The sequence below is a fragment of the Gopherus evgoodei genome, chromosome 9 (genome assembly GCF_007399415.2).
Source record: "Gopherus evgoodei ecotype Sinaloan lineage chromosome 9, rGopEvg1_v1.p, whole genome shotgun sequence".
Taxonomy (NCBI): Eukaryota; Metazoa; Chordata; order Testudines; family Testudinidae; genus Gopherus; species Gopherus evgoodei.
Window position 1 is genome coordinate 90,876,099 of NC_044330.1, and position 24,495 is coordinate 90,900,593.

The window sequence follows — 24,495 nt, forward strand, 5'->3', positions numbered from 1 at the left end:
AAACAAGGCTTGGGGCTGCGGTTCTGCACGCCGGGAACATCTCCACTTATGGAGCAGAAGAGCCCCGCGGTGGGCGGGGGAAGCGGCATTAAAGCCTCCCCGCAGCACAAGGCAGCCAGGCGCCGCGTCCAGCCGGCTGCAGCCTCCCCCCAGGGCGGCCAGCCCGGGCGGGACACCGCTGACCCCACGCCCGGCAGCTCGCCATGAACTGCAGCGAGGCGCTGCGCCTGCGGGCCCTGCTCGGCCACCTGCTGCGGCACCTGCCCGGCGGGGCCAACGCCAGCCGCGGGGCCGCCGCGCCGGGGGGGGACGACGCCTACCTCTACATCCTGCTCATCATGATCTTCTACGGCTGCCTGGCGGGCGGGCTGATCCTGGCCTACACCCGCTCCCGCAAGCTGGAGTCCGAGCACGACCCCTTCCACCTCTACATCGAGCGCGACTGGCGCGGGCGGCACGAGGGCGCCGCGCCCCACCACGGGGCCGGCCTGGATGGCGAGCAGCTGCTGTGAGCCCCGGCCCGCCGCGGAGCGAGCTCGTGGGCGCCGCCTCAGCGAGCCGGCGGCGGGACATGGCGAGCCCCCGGCGGGGCACGAGGCGGGCGCGGCGCCTGAGGGAAGGCGTGGGGGCGAGGCTCCCGCCCTGGCCCGAAGAGCGAGCAGCTGCCCAGGCCGGGCGGGTGATTGGCCGCCGGGCAGCTCCCCGGGGAGGGGACGGGGGCCACGGGGACAAGAACGTTCTCCTGAGGTAACATCCACAGGCCCGCGACCCCCCTGCCAGCCGGAGTGGGCGCGCCCGAGCCTGAGCCAGGCGTTCGGTGACCACAGCGCCCCCTGCAGGCAGCGCTCGCAGCTAAAGCAGGCGAGCCGGACCCAGCCCACCTCCGAAGAAAGGAACCTGACCAGCCTCTTCTCCTTGAGAGGCGGAAGAGTAGATAAGGCGAACAGAGGATGAAGAGGGGTTTAGATTTTAAACACTGTTTTCAGAACTGGTATTTTCCGTAAGGAAGGACTCCTCACAAAATCTAGGGGAGCAGAGCTGAGGTTACACACGGGGATCGCCCTCAGCAGCAGTTCCACATAAATTAGATCAAAAGGCAAAATGCAAATAAAAGGAACATTTTCCAAAGCACTAACGGGAGTTAGGTGTCCAATGCCAGTTGACCCTCTAATTTCCCTGGGATCCGTTTGTGTAACCTCATTCCAAGAAACTGGTGAAAGTAAAAAGAACTAATTAATCCATGACAGGTCGGAGACGAGACCCACGGCCGCAATGAGCTCCGTGCAGGCCAGTCCCTGTGTCCACCCAGGGTTCATTACAGGCTGGGAGGCCTAAGACAGGAAGCAGAATTTTCTTCTGAATTTCTTCTTTTATCTGAACTTAATCAGTCCAAATCTCAACTATATTTGAGTTTCAGATCCGTTTAACATGTCTTCAATAGAGACATCACTACAACCCATGTAGCTCAGTGAACAGGAAGAAATCAAATTGGCAAGTGTTTTGGCTAAATGCCAAATCAAATTTGGCCCAGAACAAAGCATCTGAAATTCAGTTCAACTCCAGTAAGAACCTTATATACATAATGAACTGCTCTGTGGGAATTAAGCCTTTGTCAGCACTGTATACGTCTCCAGGTAGCTACTGAGGGCTGGTCCACACTACGGGGGGGAAATCGATCTTAAATACGCAACTTCAGCTACGTGAATAACGTAGCTGAAGTCGCATATCTAAGATTGGATTACTCACCCTTCCACACCGCGTGGGATCGATGTTCGCGGCTCGCTGTCGATTCCGGAACTCCATTGGGGTTGATGGAGTTCCAGAATCGATATAAGCACGCTCGGGGATCGATATATCGTGTCTAGATTAGATGCGATATATCGATCCCCGAGCAATCGATTTTAACCCGCCGATACGGCAGGTAGTCTGGATGTGGCCTCAGATGAAAAAAAAAAAAACAGATTGTGTAATGCAAAAGGTTTATCTTGTAACATAGTTGTCCTTTTAACAATTGAGACTGATTTGCATTCATTTTTACAGTACTTATTTTGGTTAGTGTATCTCTAGCTATTTTTCTTTTCTCAAATGTTTTCAAGCATTATATAGGATAAGGTATTTCTCTTTAGAGGAGCTAGTCATACTCAATTTTATCTGAACAAAAAATGCTGTTACTGAAAAATTGTTTTTATCAATTTTTAAATGCAACTGTTTTTAAAGCCAGGCACAATAACCTAAATTACATGAAAATTACCTGTTTGTTTGCAACATCTAGCTCTATAACACTTTATAATGAAAAGACTTTAGTGCATTTAAGACTGCATAGGCTACTTTAAAAAAAATTGTAGAATGAGGCCTGTTCTTCTGTGACATTCTCCAGGGTACAATCTGAATTGTTGAACAGCTGTGTTCCATCAAGTCTGCAATGTGGGGTGCCTTTTACACCACTCTTCTGTAAGAACAGCCACTCCTGGCCCGTTCACACAGCCACTAGCAAAATCACTCTGATATGTTACATAAATGCTCTGCTAGCCACTCATGAATTCTGTACAGGGCGACACGAGCAACTTCCCAGTTCCAGCCTTGTCCCCCAGAAATGTGCATCTTGTATTGTCCAGCAGTTGCTGGACAATGCAAGCTCATAGAAAGTCTCTGTCATTGCCCTCAAAAGAGATAACAGGACCTGTGCATATAGTTTTCAAGTGGTGCTTCCTAAACAGTTCAATCCAAACACCCATTGGTTTAGATAAAACAAGTTTATCTTTTATAACTCAGTCCTTTTGTTTTAGAAAGATCTTCAATTTTCAGCTGAGTCATTGGTGAAAGCCTGTCTCTTGTGGACTTGAGCTTTAGGCCATCCCTGTTGTGGAATATAAATTTCTTGTTCACTTCCCCCCCTCCCCAACTGAAGAATGTCCACTTAACTAGGTGATAGCCTCATTGTCTCTGAGGAACTGGTTTGTGGGTATTCCCCAGAACTATAAATTTCAGTAACAATTATACAGTAGAACCTTAAACTTTACATATAGTGTTGCAACACTTTAGCAGGATATTATTCAGCAGATTGACTTTTCAAGTGATGCCACACAAGGCATACTTTGTACAAAATATATCATAATCTTGTAATGGTGATCGTAGTGGCCTACTCTGTCACGCCATCCCTATGTTATAACTCAACAGCTCAAATAAAGTCTACATGACCAAGTCTGCAGCTCCTTGCAAAGCCGGGAGCTTCTGTGATCCAAATCTTTCCCTATAAATCTTACAAACAATGCATGGATTGGGAGTGAGAGAGAATATACATAAGAGAACCTAACCTGAGGAGAGGAGATTGGAGCAAACAGAGGAAAACTAGGACCCTTGAGCAAAAGTTGTATGTGCTGAAGTCCAAATGGTTGCAGGAGTCTGTGCCAACCTTAGAATTCAGGCAGCAGGCTGATTTATGCTGATAATACACTTCTTGTATTTGTAACAAAACCAAGGAAATTCTCAAGTCACTTTTGTAACTAATTTTATTGCAAGTTATCAAAATTTAATTCCAAGATTATGTTAATTAATTAAAACCTAAGTCTTAAAGGTAGATACAGATTCTAATACAAAACAGGTTTTCTAACAAACCTAGATGTGCAAAAATTTACTGGGCATTCCAACCACATCAACTCTGTCCTTTGTTTATGTTTTTTCTGTAAGACAGTTAAAATTATTTAATGGATAGGCTATTAATTTTATGTTTAGTGCATTATGGGAGCTTTGCCATTGACTTCAGTAGAGCCAGGATTTCATCTTATGTACTCAACATAGAAAATATACTGTAGGAAATTGTGCCTTAATTACACAGCAGTTTTAGATATGTGTTGTGTGTGCATATTTCAGTAATTAAAGTGTTAGTATTCTGCAGCAAAATGTGTGTGCAACATATCTTGAAATTACTATTTATATATTTTTGCTGCAGGACAGTTACTGTAGGTATTAGTATTTTCCATTGAACTAAGTTAAGTCTATAGTTTTCTTTCTGTAACAAACTAAACAAATCTTTCTTGGTAATTATGTCTTTGTGGTCAGTGAGTTGTTATTGGATTGTCCAATATTACTTTTCACATAAACTGGTTGAAGTATTCATATGACTGGGGGAATTCTCAGCTACTCCTCTAAGGTAGCTGTGTTGTATCTCCATCTGCAAATCTTCAAATTTCTGGTTCTCACAGTTATGTAACTGTTTGTGTTGCCAACTCTGGATGGGAAGCCAGCCCAACCATCAACAAAAATGTTTTCATTGAATTATTTTCAATCAGATGAAAATGTATTTAATAAATATTAGGGTTGTAAAACAGTGATTTGGAGTGAAAAGAGGGTCCCAAACTACCTGAAGCCCTTTACAAATATTAAAGTGACACTATCAGTGCTATTATTCATAGATTTTAAGGCCAGAAGGGACCATTATTTATCATCTGCTCTGCCCTCCTGTATAAGTCAGCCCACAACTTCAGGGTGAACTAGACTGTTTTCCTAAAATATATGCTTTATCTCAACTGATTTTTTTTCCTTGGCTGCATTAGGGTCTCGTTGTAGGGATGCTTTGAAAACTTGATTACCAAAGAAAAGAAGCTACACAACTGAAAATAAGTTATATATTTCCCTGGCAGGACTCATAGTGATAATCTCTAAGCAAGACCCGTTTGTATTTCCCATGCCTACAAACTACCTAGCACTTAGTTAACTGGCATGGACCTGCTGCCACCCTGAACCACAGAACAAGCAGCATTAATTCTCAAAGATTGTATCTCAGTTTGTGTTATGAATACAAGCAGTTTAATATTTAAGGAGATATGGAACCCAACTATGACTAAAGATGGAAGTAGGTATTTGGGTTGTCTTTTGCTGTTTTCTCAGTCCATGCATGCACTGTGCTGTATTTCTGGGTGTTGTGGCCCTAACTCTGTTCTTATCCACACATAATAATCAACTGAAAGGGGAAGACAGACATGTAGGCGCATTAGGGAAGAAATTCATGGCGTGAGTTAGGTTTCATGACTAATAAAAATACTACCAAAATGCCCCATGGTACAGTTGGTCAATGTCAGCTCCTGCATAGTGCTGTGTACCCTCAGTTCCTGAGTTTCATTAGGGTTGATCTACATCTGATTCAGTGGGAGATGGGAAAGCCTAGCACTCAGGAGGATCAGACTGGAATGCTTGGCCCATCCATGCTTCCTTGAATTGGAATGCACATAAAAGCACACACAATAAATACCTCACAAAATGTTTTGGAGAAGCCAACATTGACCCATGACACTAGGCCTCCTAACTCAGTTCCATTTTCTTGGGGGTGAGGAGGAAAAAAAGAGTTCTAGTGTAATCACATACACCTCTACCCTGATACAACGCTGTCCTTGGGAGCCAAAAAATCTTACCACGTTATAGGTGAAACAGCATTATATCAAACTTGCTTTGATCTGCTGGAGTGCGCCGCCCCACCCTCCCGGAGCACTGCTTTACTGCGTTATATCCGAATTCATGTTATATTGGGTTGCATTATATCAGGGTAGAGGTATAGTTACAAAACATTTCATTTAGATTAATAGAAGTTTTCAGAACGGCCTCCTGCAGAGTCACCAAGTACTTTAAACTGTTGGTATGATACAGGATAGTCCATTCATTCACCTTTGGAGGGGGTTTTTTAGACTTAAGTATAAATTCTAATGTGCAAACCACATAGTTGTTTTTTTCTAGCATAGTCTGTTTCAATGAAAATACACAGCAAAATATGAAGTATTTATCTATGGAATCTCTATTTAAGCAGGGATCTGGTGCCTGGTGGTGATTCAGTGGGCTGGAAGAAGTGATTTGCTGGGTTTCAATCCCATACCAAGCAGCCAAACATTAACATCACAAAAAACACTGACATTTGACACTGACCAGCAGCCTCAGCAGAATCACAAGAACCATAGAGACAAATACCATATAGACTTTGGAATGGTATTTGCTTGATAGCCCCAGATATATACTGCAATCCTACAAGCTTCTCCCTCAGTACTGTGTCAAGGTGTCTAAATTACATCCCAGCAGGACCATCATAGTGGGGTCAAACAATAGTTCACATCATTGGGGCTCCATGATATCTGCAGCGGCCTGTGTGGCTAACCCCAGAGTTGCCCAAGCAGCTGCCCCTGTAGCAAGACGCACCAGCCATTTCTGAGCTGCCCTGGGACCAGCCCTACCAGCCACTGCTTGGGCAGCCAGCCCCAGAGACTGCCCGAACAGCAACTGGTCTGGTGGGGCTGGTCCCAGGGGCCGCTGCAGCTGGGATGCAACCCCTGGAAGCTTGTGCTGCTGCTCCTCAACCCCCAGAGCAACAGCACCCCTTGGTAGTGCCCCACCCCCAGAGCACTGGCTCCCTCCAGGGCTCCCCAGTAGCACCTAGCTAAATATTTTGGGACTCATTCAACTATTAAAGGGTCTGAGTTACTGTTTTGGGAGGCTTGAGTCCTACTGGATACATGATAAAACAAATTTCCATCAGCCTCTGTAGAGAGTCCAAGGACTAAATGGACGATGGGTAAGGCTACGATTTAGTTAGGGGTATTTATAGTACAAGTCATGGATAGGTCACAGGTAATAAACAAAAATCCACAGCTCCATGACTTGTGCATGACTTGTGCTGTCAGTTAATCTCAGTTAACTCATGCAATTAACTCAAAAAAATTAAAACCAATTGTTTTAATCGCACTAACAATACCGATTTTAACATATTATTTTTGATGTTTTTCTTACATTTTCAAATATTTGATTTCAATTTACACAGAATACAGTGTATAGTGCTCACTTTATACTTTTATTACAAAGATTTGCACTGTAAAATGATACATAAAATAGTATTTTTCAATTAATCTCTTACAAGTACTGTAGTGCAATCTCTACTGTGAAAGTGCAACCTACAAATGTAGATTTTTTTTGTTAGGTACCTGCACTCAAAAACAAAACAATGTAAAACTTTGGAGCCTACAAGTCCACTCAGTCCTACTTCCTGTTCAGCCAATCACTAAGACAAACAAGTTTGTTTATATTTACCAGAGATAATGCTGCTTGCTTCTTATTTACAATGTTGCCTGAAAATGAGAACAGCTGTTCACATGGCCCTATTGTAGCCAGCATTGCAAGGTATTATGTTCATATGCCCCTTCATGCTTTGGCCACCATTCCCAAGGACATGCATTCATGCCAATGACACTTGTTAAAAAAATAATGCATTAATTAAATTTGTGACTGAACTCCTTGGGAGAGAATTGTATGTCTCCTGTTTTACCTGTATTCTGCCATATATTTTGTGCAATATCAGTTTCAGATGATGACCCGGCACATGTTTAAGAACACTTTCACTGCAGATTTGACAAAATGCAAAGGTACCAATGTGAGATTTCTAAAGCTAGCTAGAGCACTCAATCCAAGATTTAAGAATCTGAAGTGCCTTCCAAAATCTGAGTGGAATGAGGGATGGAGCATGTTTTCAGAAGTCTTTACAAAGTTACACTCCAATGCGGAAATTACAGAACCCAAACCACCAAAAAAGAAAATCAACCTTTTGTTGGTGGCATCTGACCCAGATGATGAAAATGAACATAGGTCAACCTGCACTGCTTTGGATTGTTGTTGAGCAGAACCCATCATCAGCATCGAAGCATGTATTCTGGAATGGTGGTTGAAGCATGAAGGGACTTATGACTCTTTACCGCATCTGGCACATACATATCTTGCAATGCTGGCTACAACAGTGCCATGTGAATGCCTGTTCTCACTTTCAGATGACATTGTAAACAAAAAGCGGGCAGCATTATCTCCTGCAATGTAAACAAACTTGATTGGCTGAACAAGAAGTAGGACCGAGTGGACTTGTAGGCTCTAAAGTTTTACATTGTTTTATTTTTGAGTGCAGTTATTTTTTTGTACATAATTCTACATTTGTAAGTTCAACTTTCATGATAAAGAGATTGCGCTACAGTATTTGTATTAGGTGAATTGAAACATACTATTTCTTTTTTCTTTTTTACAGTGCAATATTTGTAATGAAAATAAAGTGAGCATTGTACACTTTGTATTGTGTTGTAACTGAAAAATAAAAAATTGAAAATGTAGAAAACATCCAAAAATATTTAAATATATTGTATCCTATTGTTTAACAGAGTGATTAATCGCTTGACAGCCCTCATTCCAGACCTTTTATGCTAGGTAAAATGGCTAGAGGAGCATTAAAAGCCCTAAAAGCCACAGGGAGTTGGCACTGTAGAAAACAACTGTAAGGCTGTCCTCCAAGGACCTTCACAAGCTCTGGTACAAAACGTTGCGCCACCATGAGTGGGGCATGGTCCGGGTGGAGCCACAACACTAAAGAGATTCTAGGCAGCATTCCAGCCCAAAGGACAGCCTCAGGGAGCCCCTGTAAGTCAGGTACAGCAGAGCCCCACTCCTAGTTTTTAGACTTACATTTGAACAAAATTAAAAGCACTTTTCACTGAGTGAGCAACCCTCCAAAGACTTTAGCACCCTTAACTACTACTGATGTTGATGAAAATTGAAGGTGATCAGCACTCAAGTGTAAACTTGTAACATTAATAGCCAATTGGTCTACTGAACTCAGCCATTCTTGATGCTAAAAAAGGAAAAATAGAATGAATTTAGTTCTTTGGGTGAATGTTCTATTTATCCATAGAAGAGGTATAGCACAGATATAGTCTATGCTTTTGGGGAGGCAGGGGGTGGGAGGGGAGGACATTTACTATCCCAGCATCTTGCATACACTATGTGTTTGGCTGACTTCTTAACATTTGTTGAATGGTGATGTAAACTTCAGTGAATGTTATCCAAGGGAACTGCCACTTTCCCCAGAGATTTCACTTCTGCCCTCTCAAGTATCGTTTTCCTCTATTATGCTGCAATACTCTCCTGCTGATGCACATGACTGTGGAATCAGTTGCTACCATCAGTTCGTTTTTCTCATCACAAGAGAGACACCACCAAGGAGCATGCACACTGGCAGCCTCTGTTCTGAGACATCGGAGTACCATATAGTGGCAATATAATTAGAACATATGTAACTCAATGCCAAAACCCAAACAGTAAAGTTGAAGAGCCAAATGTTATTTCCTGAACTTTAATATAGTAAGAAAACACTATGAAAACTTGTAATAAAAATAAAATATCAGATCAAGCTTTTTTTTTTTTTAAAGTGACACACTTACAAGAGAACTTAAACAGTTGCAAAAGATTATAAAAAATTCAAGTTTGTGGAAAGCTATTTTGATGTTAAAAAGCATCACTTCTTTATATACTCAGAAGTCTCTCAGCAGATAACAAGCGTTACCTACGCTAGCCTTTGAAGACAAAATACTTCCCTCCAAGAAATGGCAGCACTGAGCATTTTAAATTATTTGTGGCATACTAAAAAGAGCAAAGCAACATAACTAGGATGTCAAACAAAATTGACTAATGGAGGCAATACAAGATAGGCAAAATAGCTCTATCCAGTTGTCAAGTGCCAGAAAATATTATTAGGATTTGCATTTGTTTAGCTTTTCAGCTTGATTTTGTATTACTGCTTTGCTACATGCCCAGAATTTACTATTTTAACAGCAAGGGAAAGCATCAGAGTGTTTGGACTTCTATGCAGTTTAGTTCTTATGATTTTGTACAAGTATTAAGAAAATTAAGAATTTTGGTTAGCAGGCAATTATGATAGCGTGAGCATGCTCCTTTTCTTTAAGGCAGATCACCTCCAGCTACAAAGACATAATCATCAACAACTGCAAAAGCCAAACTTTATTATGGCTCTACTGAAGGTGTAGTAACAAGGGAAGGGAAGAGGGAAGAATAGTGCGGAAGATCATCACTTCCACCAGTTCCAACAAAAATCCACGCTAGCAATAGCCAAGATCCACTTCCAACTGTGAAATTAACACAATGGAAGGCAGAACTTGTACAACTAAGTTAGTTTGTGCACATACTAAATTATGCTTCAAAATAGTAAGAACTCAGAGCACCAGCCATACTTAAAACCCAAACCTGCTTCCATCTGAACAGAATATATAGAATGGCTACAGACAGCTAAAACTTCCACTGTTGTGGCAGAAAGTCTTAGACAATTGTACATGCTAATTTAAGATGTAAGGTGTCATCCCAATTATTTTAAATAAATATTTACTTGAGTATAAATGTATTTGTTTGGTATAAGACTATTGTGTTCTGAAGACTGAATATCTTCATAATTCAGAAGCCCAGAGCTGGAATTTCATCCATCAACGTTTTAGAGCTAAAAGTTATACTCATACCATATGAAGACAAGATACATTAGGAATATTAATTTCATCTGTAAGAAAGAGTGAGTTGTAACCATAATACAACACCACCACAGTTCGACAATGCTATATAATTAGTAGGTAACTTCAACGTTAATTCTTCTTTTGATCTGGTAGAAAAGATATGAAAACCTCTCAACATTATTGCAAGATAACATTACACAGTTAAAAAGGTCAATCTTTCCCCACTACACACACAGACCGCAATACATTTACTATAGCTACAACGTTAAACAGTTTTGCAGTCCTTAGGCCATTTTTAGATTCCTGTTTTCTCAAAAGTAGGAAAAACAGAGGAAGCAGTTTCTTGAGCAAGGACTTTAGAGAGACCATTTCAGACTTTAACTATAGAAAATTTTCCATTTACGAGAGTTGGCCAATATATTACAAATTCTCCAACTTAATGATATAAACATTGCCGGAAACAGTTTACGTTAAATACTGGTGCAGCCAACCATTTCATCTTTATATTAACTTATACCATTATTTGTTAGAACATATGTTAAGTATACATACATTTTTTAAATATGGTTTATTTTCTGATTTAAGGAATAAAATGAATTGTTACCCAATATAAAGGTAACAGCCTTGTGAATTGTCTAAAATCCATCCGGATGAAATTAAGATCAGATTTACAAGTTACTGTCAAATATAATTTTACTTACAAGCAGAGTGTGTGTTTTCAAGAACTTACTATGTGACTAGATTTCCATTCATTAATTTGCTCAACTTAGACTAGCAGTCTGAACACAAAGTGCTGCCATTCTGAGATCTAAAGCGTTAATTCAGGTTAAGAAAGCAAGCTACCCTCTAAACTTTAAAACAATGAAAAAAATTAAAAATAGAACCAAGAGTATAGCAATTTAAGGTAAACATATTCTGAGAAATCCGTAATAAAAACCAAACAGGAGAAAGACAAATGAAAGTTGCACATTAACTTCAGATCGAAAGAAAATAAAATTTTCTCATGTAGAGAGGCTAATATCCTTCTGGGACCACAGTAGTCAAAGTATCTACTCTGAACAACTGCACTAAAGAGATGACTACCATATCATATATACAATTTAAATGCCACTTTCCTATTATAACATTTCAGACTGATGGGGTAAAAGCTTGCAAATTCAAAATAGGAGAAAAAGTTGCAATAAAATAAGTATAACGTGCTTCATAGTAATAATAAAATTACTAGCTACAGAAAAAGGATGACACAGCTGATTGATATGTAGCTTATACTCTAAGACTTCCAAAGAACGGGAAGCAGCTTCTCAAATCAACTTAACATGCTTGTCCTTTCCCTTTGCATTCAGACAGGTAGGTTAGTGTGGACCTAGATCTACGTAAGTGATCATAACCAAATATTAACAGGGTTAAGCCAAAGGGGAAACCTGATAAATGTTGTATTCCTTGTATATCAAGGACTAAACATTGGCTTTACAACAGATGATTTTTTGAGAGTTTACATGTGTTCAAAAGTTATATTTTCAATTTTCAGAGAGGAAGCAGAAAGTATGACTGTATTTGCCAATCCCTTTATTCCCCCATCCCTCAAGCCATGCAATTCATTGGTAATACTACAACTCCAAGTGGGATCTCTCTCATCTATTATATGAGAAGTTACTTTGATGTGGCCACTCTTATTGGAAAAAAGAACTCTAATGGTTGCCAGATCAAGCTCAAGGCTCAAAATAAGCAGTTCTGAGTTTCATATACGAGCAAGTAACTCCATTTCTCACTGTCGTGAGTGTCTGCTTCAAAGATGGTGTTTCTAAGCTGAAATGATTGCACATCTGTATGAATGGATTCAATGTCCAAGTAGTGGAGATTTTAGCATTCAATATATTGAAAAAGTTCCTGAAGCAGCAGGATAGTTGTACGTAAGGCTTTTACAGGAATGATTTCAACGTTACATGAGAGAATCACTAACACAAACTTCAGGAACAGTTATGCCCTCTGGCTCACTGCCTTAAATATTTCACAGGGGCCCAAGTAATTCGAGCAAACTTCTTCCATTTCAAAAATACATGTCATTAAGTCCAGGGCCTCCAGGATTAGCACAACACAGATCTGCAGTACTTCTGGAACGAACGGCACACTAGGAGAAGGGATAAAGGTCTTCCATGTTTAGAGAATGACTGTCCAGAGAGCTAAAGTCACGCAATGGAGAGGGAAAGTAGTCACCTCTCAGTCCCCATTAACTGGCCCAATCTTGGAAGCGGAAGCAGTCACTTGCAATCTTCCACACTGTGCTGGTAGGTGTAGCTTGTGCTGTCAGTAAGAAATTCTGAGTGAAGTAACGTTGCTTGTTGCCATCAAATTTTACTTTCCCACATGTCACTACAAGGACTGTTGTCTGGCTTTGAGTAGCTTGCTCTTCACAAAGAGAATGAAAGATGTAAAAGAATAAAAGTTATGCACAATTTCCCATCACTTCAGCTGCTTACGTGAAATGCCAGTGTCTAGTTAACTAATAATCATTTCCATACAAGTCACAGCTGAAGGTTTGTTAGCAGATAGCTGGAAGAGTATGTGTGTTAAACTGATTTTTATGTTGTATTGTTACTAACAAAAACACCTATGGTAACTTGTTCATTAGCAAATGTTTTTTAATGATATTTTTAACTTGCACTGTTTATGTTACAGTGCCAGGTAGAGGTTAAAATCCCCTTGAAGTTAGTTTAATACATTAAGAGTAACTGCTTTAGTGCATGAAGATATCAAGGTTGTATCTGAGTAAGCGTTCTTAAAGAGGAAGTTTAATAAATTCTACTGTACAGTTTAAGTAGTCACCCTCCCAATACACCCCTTTATTTAAAAATAGCCCTACATTTCAGCCATCAGGTCTTTTCTTTACTTTGTTCTAAGAGTCACATCAATCAATATTTATTACATTTGTTGTTAATTTTCTACAATTATAAAAAAATAAACACCCTGAATTATAAAATAACCTTACCATGAACAGGTTGGCAATCTAACATATTAACCTGGAATTCACTAGATGGCAACATTTCAAAAAATTCTTTCAGTGCTTCTTGTCCAGACACTGCATTACCATTCCAAATTAATGTTGCTTTGTCCAAATAGAGTCTAGCCAGCACCTAAAGGGATTATAAGAACACGTTTGGAAAAAAATCCATTATTAAAAATCAAGCTACTTGTTGTCAATATGGGAAACACATTCATATGATCAGAAGAATTAAAACAGCATTGCACATATTAAATCCTTCTTTATACAGAACTGACTGAAGCATCCTACTGAAACATTGGCTTCCAACAGTAACTACCATCCTTGATCAAGAATTGAAACTACTACACAAAATGAATATATGTTTCTTCGTAACTTATTTTGTTAAGTAACAATGTGTCTTAATACTCAGTATAGACACTGATCAGGTTCTTCAGCTGTTTCCTGTAGGAGGAAGGGATGGAACTGAAGCACTTCTCAGAATAGCTAAAGCAAAGTAGCTTGTCACCTCTCTACTGTAAGTCTTCATCTCCAAAGTATTCTTCATTAAGAAAAAGAGCATAGGGAAGTGTAATCTGAATAAAATTAACATGCATATAAAGGAAGGCCACTGGAAAGTTACAAAAGAACACAGCGTAGCATGTTTGAGGAAGCAGGCTGGTGCTTGAGCTCTATAATGCAAACCTTAAAGAAGGGTCTATGTTGAGCTCTTGCTATCTCTGTTACGCATACTCATCTAGAGATCCATAAATATCACACATTAAACAAGCAAGTGAAAAAGTATTCAGATCAGCAATTCTTCAACTGCGGTCCATGGAGCATTTCCTGATCATAAGATGCTGGTACCGCTTTCTCTTCCTTAGTCATTTCTAGAGATACCCAAACTCACTTATAATGAAGGGACACTGCTAGGTTAGGAGGTTAGGAGAAAAGAAACTTACTAATTCATGAGATCAGAGATGAGATGTTCTGAAAAAGGAAACTAATACAACTAATTTTAACTGTATATATTGAAATTTACTTTGCACTGTAGCTGCCAAAGGAAGAGATATAGGGACAAATAGGATCATGGTTGTGAAGGGATCTGAGACACGCTTTAGAAGCACCTCACACAATGAAAAAAATTTAAGAATCCCTAATTTAGATAGTCCCTTGAAGGATACTTCATAGAGTAGATCAGAAGACATACAGAGATATGGACTCTGCCAGTAATGATAAGATGGGTGGCAGCTAACTCCCAGAAGTCTTGAAGTATATAGGAGGATCAGTCTGACAATGGAAGTGCACACAGGAGTGACAAGGGGATAACAACTAACTCTTTTAAGAGTTCTACCTACCCTTCTTCTTTTATCCATTGTTTCATAGTAAATGTTGACAAACTCTTCAGCAGCTCTACAAGTCTGATCCACATAAGTTTTAAAGTTCTGGAAACAGCAACAGCAAAACCCTCAGAGTTACATAAAGCAATGTAAAACAGTTGGTTTGATAAAATTCTATGAGCAGTTTCTCCAGTAAGTAAACGAATATGTACAGTAACAAAATGAGATTCCAAGATGGAAGCATCCTGTTACTCTATCACTGCTCTCCCCCCAGTGCTGAACTGCTTCCTATGGCATACACACGACAGGGCTTTCAAACCCTGTGAATTCCAGGGACTCCCTTGCAGACTGATCCCGAAGGAGAAATGGCCTGTCAGTTTTCTTAACATTCCAATTAGGTTTCCCTGGACATTTCACCCAGTGACTCCCAGTTACCCTGCCCTGCTCCTCCCCCAACAATCTTGTCATTTTCTCCCCCACTCTGCAGATACTTGCAGACAAATCTCACCCTCTCCCCAGCCCCCGGCGCCGATTCCGGCAAGTCTCGCTCAGGGACACGGCACATTTCCTGGCCATGGCCCGAGTTCCGGGAGGGCCAGGCGGGCAGGGCCGAGCGGCGGCTGGCTCGAGGGGGGCACCCCTCCCCCCGCCCACACGCAGTCCCGGGCCCTGGCTCCCTCATGGAGGACGAGCTGCCTCTGCCCCCCGGCTCAGGCCTCCCGCTGCGGGTCGCCCGCGGACTCACCACGGAGGCGGCCATACAGACAGCGGAAGGGAAGCCCCGGCCCAGACCCGTCGCAGAGGACAAGGCGGGAGCAGCTCTCTGAGAGGCTGGGACCCCGGCGATCAAAAGAAAGCGGAAGTGTGCCCCCGAACCAGCGTCCCCCTTCCGGCGGCGCTGCGGTCCAACGCACAACGCCTTCCGCTGAGCAACTCGGAGCTGGGCCGCGGGCTTCCACGGCGAGGGTGGGGCTAACCTCTGCGCATGCGTCGTGAGTCCGGTGATGGGGGCACTGGGCTGGGCTTCGGGGGCAGGTGGCGGGACCGTGGCGCGGGGGAGGAGAGGGGCGGAGCCGGCCGTTGGGGTGGAGTAGGCAGCCCCACGTGCTCCCGCGAGCCCTTCACCCCACCCCCCCCAGCTGTCAGCGCCACAGCCCTGCGCGCCGCCCGCCGCGCTTGGTCTCGGGCGAGGCGCTGCCAGCCGCGCCCCCGGCGGACAGGGCCAGACGGACATCGCGCCCGGGCTTCGGCAGCGCCGCGACCATCTGCCCCGCCCCAGGATCCGGTTCCTCCAGCCCGTGCGCACACAGCGCAGCGCAGAGCTGCGCGCAGAGACCGGGCGTTGCAGAGTCCATGCAGAGGCTGCACCCTGGCGAGAGTAAGATGCTGAAGCATTTAAGCGAAGGGGGCAAAGATCTGGGTTCCACCGAGATGAGAAATGAGGCGGGAAATCAACGTGCACAGATACATATATCAATAAATAGGAGGGCTCGGGGGGTGGTTTATCTTCTCCGTACTGTTCATGAATCAGCACATCAGGCACTGCAGAGGAGAGAGCGCTTGTGCCAACAGTGCCTGGTCACCACAAAAAATCACAATGATTGTACCCTAATGTAACAGGATGTTTATTATCCATAAAAATGCCTTGGTCTTTTGTGAACCCTGCCAAGCCCTTTGTCTGAATATCATTTAACAAGCTAATCTTTAGAAATTGCAATAATATGGATATATTGTCTATGTTGGTATTGTCCCTATGTGTTATCTTATTAATATAATATCATTTATATTATCATTTCTGTCTTGTCCTAGTATAGAAATACTACAGATATAGGTACAAAAATATAGGCAATATATATATATATATCTTGAGTATTTCTGCTTTATTCACAATTTGTCTATGTATACCAGGAACTGGCAACTTCTGGCACACGGCTCGCCAGGGTAAGCACCCTGATGGGCCAGGCCAATTTGTTTACCTGCCATGTCCGCAGGTTTGGCTGATCGCGGCTCCCAGTGCCCGCGGTTCGCCATCCCAGGCCAATGGGGGCTGCGGGAAGCGGCATGGGCTGAGGGATGTGCTGGCCGCTGCTTCCCGCCACCCCCATTGACCTGCAGCAGTGAACTGCAGCCAGTGGGAGCTGCGATCGCCTGAACCTATGGACGCAGCAAGTAAACAAACTGGCCCGGCCCACCGGGGTGCTTACCCTGGCGAGCCACGTGCCAGAGGTTGCTGACCCCTGATGTATACAATGTACCTACCAGAGGTCATATAATAAAAAAATTTAGCAGGTTACAAGATAAATCTAAATTGACACAATGTCAATTAAAATACTTCCTTACCAAAAAACAAAAATGAAGCCCCACTTCCTTTGCCAATACTCCATGTTCACTCTCCAATAAAGTCATGGGTAAATAGATAAGCCTTACAATGAGACTTACAGGTGAACAAATTTGGGTTCTGGCACACCAGGCTAACAGCGAATCTGAATTCTAAAGTCCAGGGTCTTCCACAAGAGGATGCCCGGCTTTTGTTCAGCCCTTAAATCAGATTCAGATTTTTACTCAAGGCAAAAAATGCAAAGGAGGAAGATAACTGGTGAAAACTATTTCAGTTGTGCCACGATAGTTTGAGGAAGTAATTGATTTGGTCTTTTAGCATTAAAAACATTGTTTAAAATGTGGGACCCATGATCAGGTAACTCTATTAGAACAAGTGTATGTAATTTAAGCACTAAAATTAGATATTAAATTCTCTCTGCACTTTGTCATTAGAAGTTCCAGCCAAGTTCTTGGCATTTCTTTTCTTTTGTTATTGTATTATTATTGCACACTCAGCAGTGTCACTGTTTTCACATGCATCAAAATTCTTTCACTGTGAAGGACAGACTTTTCAGCTCGCAAATATTCCAAAATGTTAAGGTTTCACAAAAGGCAATTTATGGGCTAAAATACTAATCACACCAACTAAACTAACTAAAGTGGCTGACTACTTAAGAATGATTATTGTGTATTTCTCACCTATAGCTCACCAAGACTTCAGGGCATGAGTACATTATAAATATCTTTTATTTTTATGAAAGAAACATAATACCCTTCACAGGTGAGATAAGCTCTAGATAGATCCATTTTTAAATTAAATTAAGTTATTGAAGTTTTCCATTCTTGAGCAATTCTGTTAGAAGAGCAATATCAGGCAAGAAAGAGCCTTGACTGATATGATTTGTTATTTTCAATGTGGTGAGCAGTTTTGCTCTGGAACAGATATAAAATCAACAAGACATAGTGTAGGAAAATTGAATTAGAGATCCAATTCAGCAAAACACTTCAGTCCAGTGAAATGGGCGGGTCTTAGTGTGGGGGCTCCAGACCGAACCTGAATGTTTACATTGCAATTGTATAGCTCCACAGTCAGAGCCCCATGAGCCTCAGTCAGCTGACGTAGTGTCACGGGTTTTTTATCGCAGTGTATGCATACCCTAAATAAGCACATGCTTAACTTTAACTGTGTGCTTAAGACTTATTGAAGTCAATGGGATTTAAATGCACACTTAAGTGCTTTGTTCAATCAAGGCCTACATTAGGAAGATATGGGCATTAGAAGTAACTTTGTCTGGCATTGTATTCATTTCCTACATTTGATTACAACACAACACAGCACTAGTGATTTCATGAACTGAAGGCACATGACAATACCTTCTAGTGCCTTACTATCTTAGCCATTGTTCAATTGCTGTAATTTGAACATCTAAATGACAGAAGTCATTGTTATTCAAAGCCACCCCAAAAATAATAACAAAAAAGAATCTTGGGGAGCTTTAGTGCAGTAAGAAAAATGGGATTGTACAGAACACAGGATTTTATGCATTCACTCAGCAACAATTTCTGATAACCTGCAATGAATCTGCCATTATAGGAGTCAGTTTTACAGCATAGCTGAGTTCCACTTTCTACCATGCTATATTTCCTCAACCTCTCCTCATTCAAATACTTTCTAAAATGCACTTTTATGTGTGATGGCCAACAAGTCATGAGTTCACAATAAAATAATAATACATAGTAAATATGTTGACAAAAATGTAGGTTTTTATTCTCTCCTTTGATTTCCTGGTGTATCCTGTCTCTTTTTTAAACTGTATTTAAACTCTTCTCTCATAAACAAGAATAACCGTAGCTGGCAGAAGATAAAGCAGTTCCAGAGTCTGTCCATCTTTAGGCACCACTGCAAAGCATTCTTCACCAAAAAAGCCTTTCCACCCTAAGAAGTACACTCTCATTATTGAAACGGCTTTTTACCCCAATGTCCCTGACAAACCCCTCCCCCCAACCAAACAAACCAAATCTCCCCAAGCAGAGTTTTTACTCCAGAAAGAGCAAAATGGCAGAAACTCCATTAAGTCCACTAAGGATTTGCTATATAAGAGATATTAATATTGATTTTATATGGAAGACACTTGCATACTAAGGTGATGAGAGAGCAGTATGAAACTTGAAGAAAGATAAGTAACTGCTTCTGCAATGAAAGGAAAAGCCTTATGGTCAAAAGTTTCAAAGCCACCTTGGAGATCTGGATGTCTAATTCCCAGTAGGAATTGGAAGATGCTGGGGACTCCCCATACCAAGGGAATCCCCAGCTAGGGAATTACAGCTATTTTTTGTTCCTTTTGTGTTGCCAGAGTGACACGAAGGAAAAAAGGGGGCTGGGATTGATCCAGACCTTGTTTCTTAATTTGACTGAATGTGGCTTTTTAATATTTTTATCTCTTCCTGATGACAGATTGATTCCAGAATCTTGACTATGTTCAGACACAGGGAACTGTATTTAAAGTATATTACATTTGGCAATGGAGGCATCCTTGAAGCTCTCCACTATCGTTAAGGAACATTCAAATGAAGACGATACAATAATTGTTTTATTTGACACAGCCTTCTTTTTAAATTGTTTTCTCTAGCTTACAGCCTGGCAAGGAATTGTTTTTAGTTTTAATTGATATGTCTTATCTCATTCCTGCAGCAGCCCTTGCATGCGTTCGCATAGAAAAAATTCATTTCATTTTAAACCTTTTGGTTTAGGAGTAATGCAAAATAGGCATATATATATCAGCTTTACAAAATTCAATAAACAAAAAATAGGAAAAATTCAAGCTACCATGGTGTACTCCACTGATACTTGGAAGCTGCACGGATTTCACTTATCTTCAGAGTTAAAGTGACCTGGCATTACTGAAAAAATAGTTCTACTTTTGATATTAAGATCTGAGTCATAAAACAGCTCTTCCAATTTCTGCACAATGCACTCAGAAATTGCTGTAGGTGACTGAATTTCCACTCAAATACACCTTGCATGTAGGAGAACTACAGATACAAGGCCCAATTCCGAAACTTTTATTAATGCTATTCTCATGAGGATGGCAGAATTTGATCCATGTTTAATGCCTGATTCTGCAGTCCTTACCCTCAAGCCATGTCTGCAATGGGAAAATTTACGAAATAATTCCCACCAGTTAAACTGACCAGTATGGGGAGCACTAATATAGATAGGGCTCCAGTATCCAGATCCATTTTTTACCACGGTTTTATATGAACCTGCTAAAAAGCAAGTCTGCTCAAATCGTGGCAAAAATGGAGCTGACCATGTGTACACAATCGCTGCCCACCCACTTCTATCACTGATTTGCTGAACTAGTTCTTAAAACTGGGGGGATTTTTGTAAGGCCTCATAGAGTGGTACTTACTAACACCTGTATTCCTACTGAGAATTGCCGAATCAGGCTCTTAGGTAGGCTATCATAACTAGCCCTTTACAAAACTCTCTGAATACTGAACAAGGAGAGAATGTAAATTCCTGTGTAGTGCAACTTCATTTCACTCAATGCAGAAGTGATTTTGATTGCTAAATAAATACAAATACTTATTTTGTGTCTATATACTAGTTCATGTTTTATTACTATTCATAGTTGGTTCCTTCTTTTTGGCAGGGTGAGCAAGTCTGGATGAAAATTTTTCCTCTGGGGATTTTAGAAACAAGCAATGTGAATGTTTGAAATTGTATATACTACATTGTAGGAAACTCCCATCTACATCCAGTTAAATGGAGGCATTTAGGCTCTGATTCAGGAAAGCACTTAAGTATGTGCTTAAATCAATCTTTATTTAGGACAGTGCTTAAACATGCTTAACTTGGTGGATAGATACCATCAGCATTGCAATTCTTGTCAGTCTCAACAATGAGGCAAAAGAGCTGTGGAGAGTGGCCCTCTAGAGCAGCAGTTCTCAATCAGAGGTCCAGGGCCCCCTGAGTAGGGTGACCAGACAGCAAATGTGAAAAATCAAGATGGAGGTAGGAGGTAATAGAAGCCTATATAAGAAAAAGACCCCAAAATCAGGACTGTCCCTATAAAATCGGGACATCTGGTCACTCTACCCCGGAGGGGCTGCGAACAGGTTTCAAGGGGGCCGCCAAGCAGGGCCAGCATTAGACTCGCTGGGGCCCAGGAAAGAAAGCCAAAGCCCAACCATATGGGACTGAAGCCCAGGTCCCTGAGCCTGCCACCCCAGGCTGAAGCTGAAGCCTGAGCCATGTAGCTTTATGGCGGCCCCTGTGGCATGGGGCCCCAGGAAATTGCCCTGCTTGATACCCTCTAACCTCGACTCTGGTATTTTTATGCAGAATACCAGTTATTGCGGCACAGGTGGACTGTGGAGTTTTTATAGCATGTTGGCGATGCGGGGAGGCTCAGAAAGAAAAAGGTTGAGAACCTCTGCTCTAGAGGTGGTCCATCCAGGTGAGGGCTAAGGGATGCTGGCAGGGCAGGATGAAGGAGCTGTCATTGTACTTATCCTCTGGATAAATATAGAACATTGCTCTGCAGGGCTATAAATTCAACACCTTCCAGGAGCACTATAAGGTTCATAAAGGGCAGGAGGTGCTATAACCCTGAGCGAAACTGAACTTAATACATAATCTTTGAAGATGGCTATCACAATGTAAATACTGAGTTTTATAAGTGGGTATATAAAGGCATCTTTGCTGAGGCCAAATTCTCACTGGTTTCTAAAGCAGTTTGGCTAAAGTAAAGACTGAGTCAGAATTGGAGGTTTGGCCCATTATTTTTCTTCCAGCCCTTTACAGGCATGAATGAAACTATTAACCTTAATATCTAATCCACAAGTATTTTTGTGGGTGTGGGTGTGTGTACTCTCCCATAGGGACAGGCATTGTTCTTGGCACAGCATCCTTAATTAAAAGGCTATTAAGAGAGAAGACACAAAAGCCAAAATGCTACACATAATTGCTACTCTTGCGGAGTCATCAGTTATTATTCACATACATAAACAGAAAAGCCTGTTCAGCCTAGACCTGCTTTATCCTTGAAGCTACTTTTGGAATTAATACATGGCCTCTGAAACAGATCAGGAAGAGATTTACACTAATGTAACCAAGAAAATTTTCACCCTGATATTCAGTAGTGGAATAGCACTATAACAGTCTGTAATTCATTATTATGTGGAACATCTTTCATTTCTCCTCGTTTAGATATCTGAATAGATAACCCCTGACCCTATTTTTATTGTTTCCCTGGACCCGTTATCTGTAAAGCACTTTGGGATGGAGTGAGTCTGAAAGACATTATAGAAAACCAGACTATATCTTAGCATGTTAATGCTGCATGGTTCCAAGCAAATACTTATGCCATGGACTTCTACCACAAGTGCAAAATTCCAGCCACTTGGGGTTCTGTGATGATTTTGCTTCCACTGCTACTCAGCTGTAAGTATTCAGAGATAAGTGGAATAGCCCTCCCTCTGCTGTATCTGTGAATATGCAGCATGGTTCAAAGGCAGAACCATTTAGATTTGTATACCTTGAAGGGCAAAGCCAGAAGTGATGTAGAGTGGTGTAAATGAATTTCAGAATTTAAACTGGTGTAATTTACACCTCTTGGCCCCCACTGCAAACTTAATCTCAAACTCATAGCTATCTAAACACAGTAAATGCAATTAGTGGGAAGAAAATGTATCCACATTTAGGGAATGTCTACACTGCAAGTGGGGGTGTAATTCCCAGCTCAGTGAGCCATACTTACTTATGTGGGGCAGCTTAACCCCTCCTCCTGCTCGCGCTCCTGTGGCTACACTCCTTTTTCAGAGAGCAAAGTGACACCTCCAGCTCAAAATGTAGACATACCCACACAGCATCAAGCTTGTCTGCTGTTATCTTTTCAGACCTTTTCAGACCTTTACTCAAGGTTTCATCTGATAAATGTCATTTCTGCTGATTTATTGCAGTGGGCAGAGAGAAATCTGTACAAACAATCTGTTGGAGAAGTTTGCCTCTCACCCCAACCGCCTGCTCTATGTGGCAATATGATGCTGCATAATGGAATGTAAATATTATCCTGTTGAGACGCTAGCCAGAGTGAAGACTCCTCTGGGCCGACTGCAGGGAAGTAGCCATTTGTTGTGCGCGCATACAGACAAACAGCCCTGTTTACGAAGAATAGACTCCAGAGACACACTCTTCTGGGCCAGGTCTAAAGGCAACACTCTCTTCCTTTTACTACTTCCAGTTTCAACTCATGCTTTGGGGATGGTCATCAAAAGCATGGACTCTTCCATAGGTTGGCTCTGCAGCTGGTGGTGTGATCTGCAGCTCCTGGAGGCATACCCATGCTAGCTGTACTCTAGCTAGTGCTAAAAATAGAGGTATGTCTACACTGGCAGAGTTACATTGCCAACAGTTACACTGCCACTCAGAGAGCGCTGAAGGGAAACCGCTTGTATGTGTTCACACTCTCAGCTGCCTGTGCAATAGCATGTTCACACTTGCGGCACTTGCATCAGTATTCAGAGCAGTGCACTCTGGGCAGCTATCGCACAGAGCATCTCTTCCTCTTCTGCCACTAAGAGTTGTGAGGAAGCAGAGAGGGTCACGGGGCATCCTGGGTCCTGTCCCAATGCCCCATGATGCATTGCTTTGCAGCCCAGCAATCCCTGTGCTTCTGTTCACATTTGGCGCCATCTTTCAACAGTTTGTAGACTGAAAGCTCTGCCTCTTCGGTCTGCAGGAATGGATCCTGCACTGTTAACCGATATGCTGCTTGCTCTTACTAACACATCGCAAAGGGCAGTGGAGTTATTCCTTAAATTACAAAGGCAAGAGGAGTTCGACATTGCACGTCTGGGATGATGATGTGATCCCACCACTCAGTGCTTGTTTCCCGAGCCCAAAAGCAGCGTTCCACTGTGGTCAGCACCACCGTGAATGCCACAAGCAGTCTTGTGTCGTAGCTACTATGCATGGCGAGATCCATGTCGAACTCCTCTAGACTCTGTGATAAGCTTGCCCTAGCCTTGTGGTGCAAGGATATGAGAATGAGAGCTGCCCTGTCATTGGAGAAGCATGTGGTGATTGCACTGTGGAGGCTGGCTACTCCAGACATAAGCACCAACTTACCTCCCCCGCCAACCACACTGGGTCCCCACTCCTCCACCTATCTCCCAGTGTTTCCAACCACCAAACAGCTCTTTGGCGACACTTAGGACTTTCCAGGAGGGAGGGAGTAGTAGCAGGGATGTAGCGTGCTCAGGGGCGGAGGCAGAGAAGGGGAGGGGACTTGGGGGAAGGGGGTAAAATGTGGGTGGGGACTTTGGAGAAGGGGTGGAATGGGGGCAGATCGAGGGCAGTGCAGGGGCAGGGCCAGGGGCAGGGGTGGGGTCAAGCACTCACCAGGAACAGTGGAAGTCGGCACCTATGACTCCAGACTGCTACTGATCAGTCACTAACCAGTTTGGAGTGGGAAAGTCAACCGTCAGACTCGTGTTGAGGGAAGTGGGCATGGCCATTAATTGCATCCTGCTCTGAAAGACCATG

At 42.3% G+C, this 24,495-nt stretch overlaps 2 protein-coding genes across 2 annotated transcripts; one reads left to right on the top strand and one right to left on the bottom strand.

Annotated features, from left to right (window-relative positions):
- The first annotated feature begins 203 nt into the window (after window positions 1–203).
- On the top strand, window positions 204–512 carry KCNE5 (potassium voltage-gated channel subfamily E regulatory subunit 5). Its single transcript, XM_030574229.1, has one exon. The coding sequence runs from the start codon at window positions 204–206 to the stop codon at window positions 510–512; it is 309 nt and encodes a 102-aa protein (XP_030430089.1).
- A 9,277-nt stretch (window positions 513–9,789) lies between these two features.
- On the bottom strand, window positions 9,790–15,543 carry NXT2 (nuclear transport factor 2 like export factor 2). Its single transcript, XM_030575404.1, has 4 exons — window positions 15,370–15,543; window positions 14,643–14,729; window positions 13,294–13,438; window positions 9,790–12,713 (listed from the first exon to the last, which is right to left on the bottom strand). The coding sequence occupies exons 1-4, from the start codon at window positions 15,382–15,384 to the stop codon at window positions 12,535–12,537; spliced, it is 426 nt and encodes a 141-aa protein (XP_030431264.1). The 5' UTR covers window positions 15,385–15,543; the 3' UTR covers window positions 9,790–12,534.
- Between the last annotated feature and the right edge of the window lie 8,952 nt (window positions 15,544–24,495).

What these genes read in the sequence shown, in the direction of transcription:
- KCNE5 (XM_030574229.1), top strand. Translation starts at nt 204, where the DNA reads ATGAACTGCAGCGAGGCGCTGCGCCTGCGGGCCCTGCTCGGCCACCTG.
- NXT2 (XM_030575404.1), bottom strand. An exon ending in CAATGGATAAAAGAAGAAGG is followed by an intron (nt 13,439 to 14,642) that starts GTAGGTAGAACT and finishes TAATCCCTTTAG; the next exon opens with GTGCTGGCTAGACTCTATTT. An exon ending in AGATTGCCAACCTGTTCATG is followed by an intron (nt 12,714 to 13,293) that starts GTAAGGTTATTT and finishes CTCTTTGTGAAG; the next exon opens with AGCAAGCTACTCAAAGCCAG.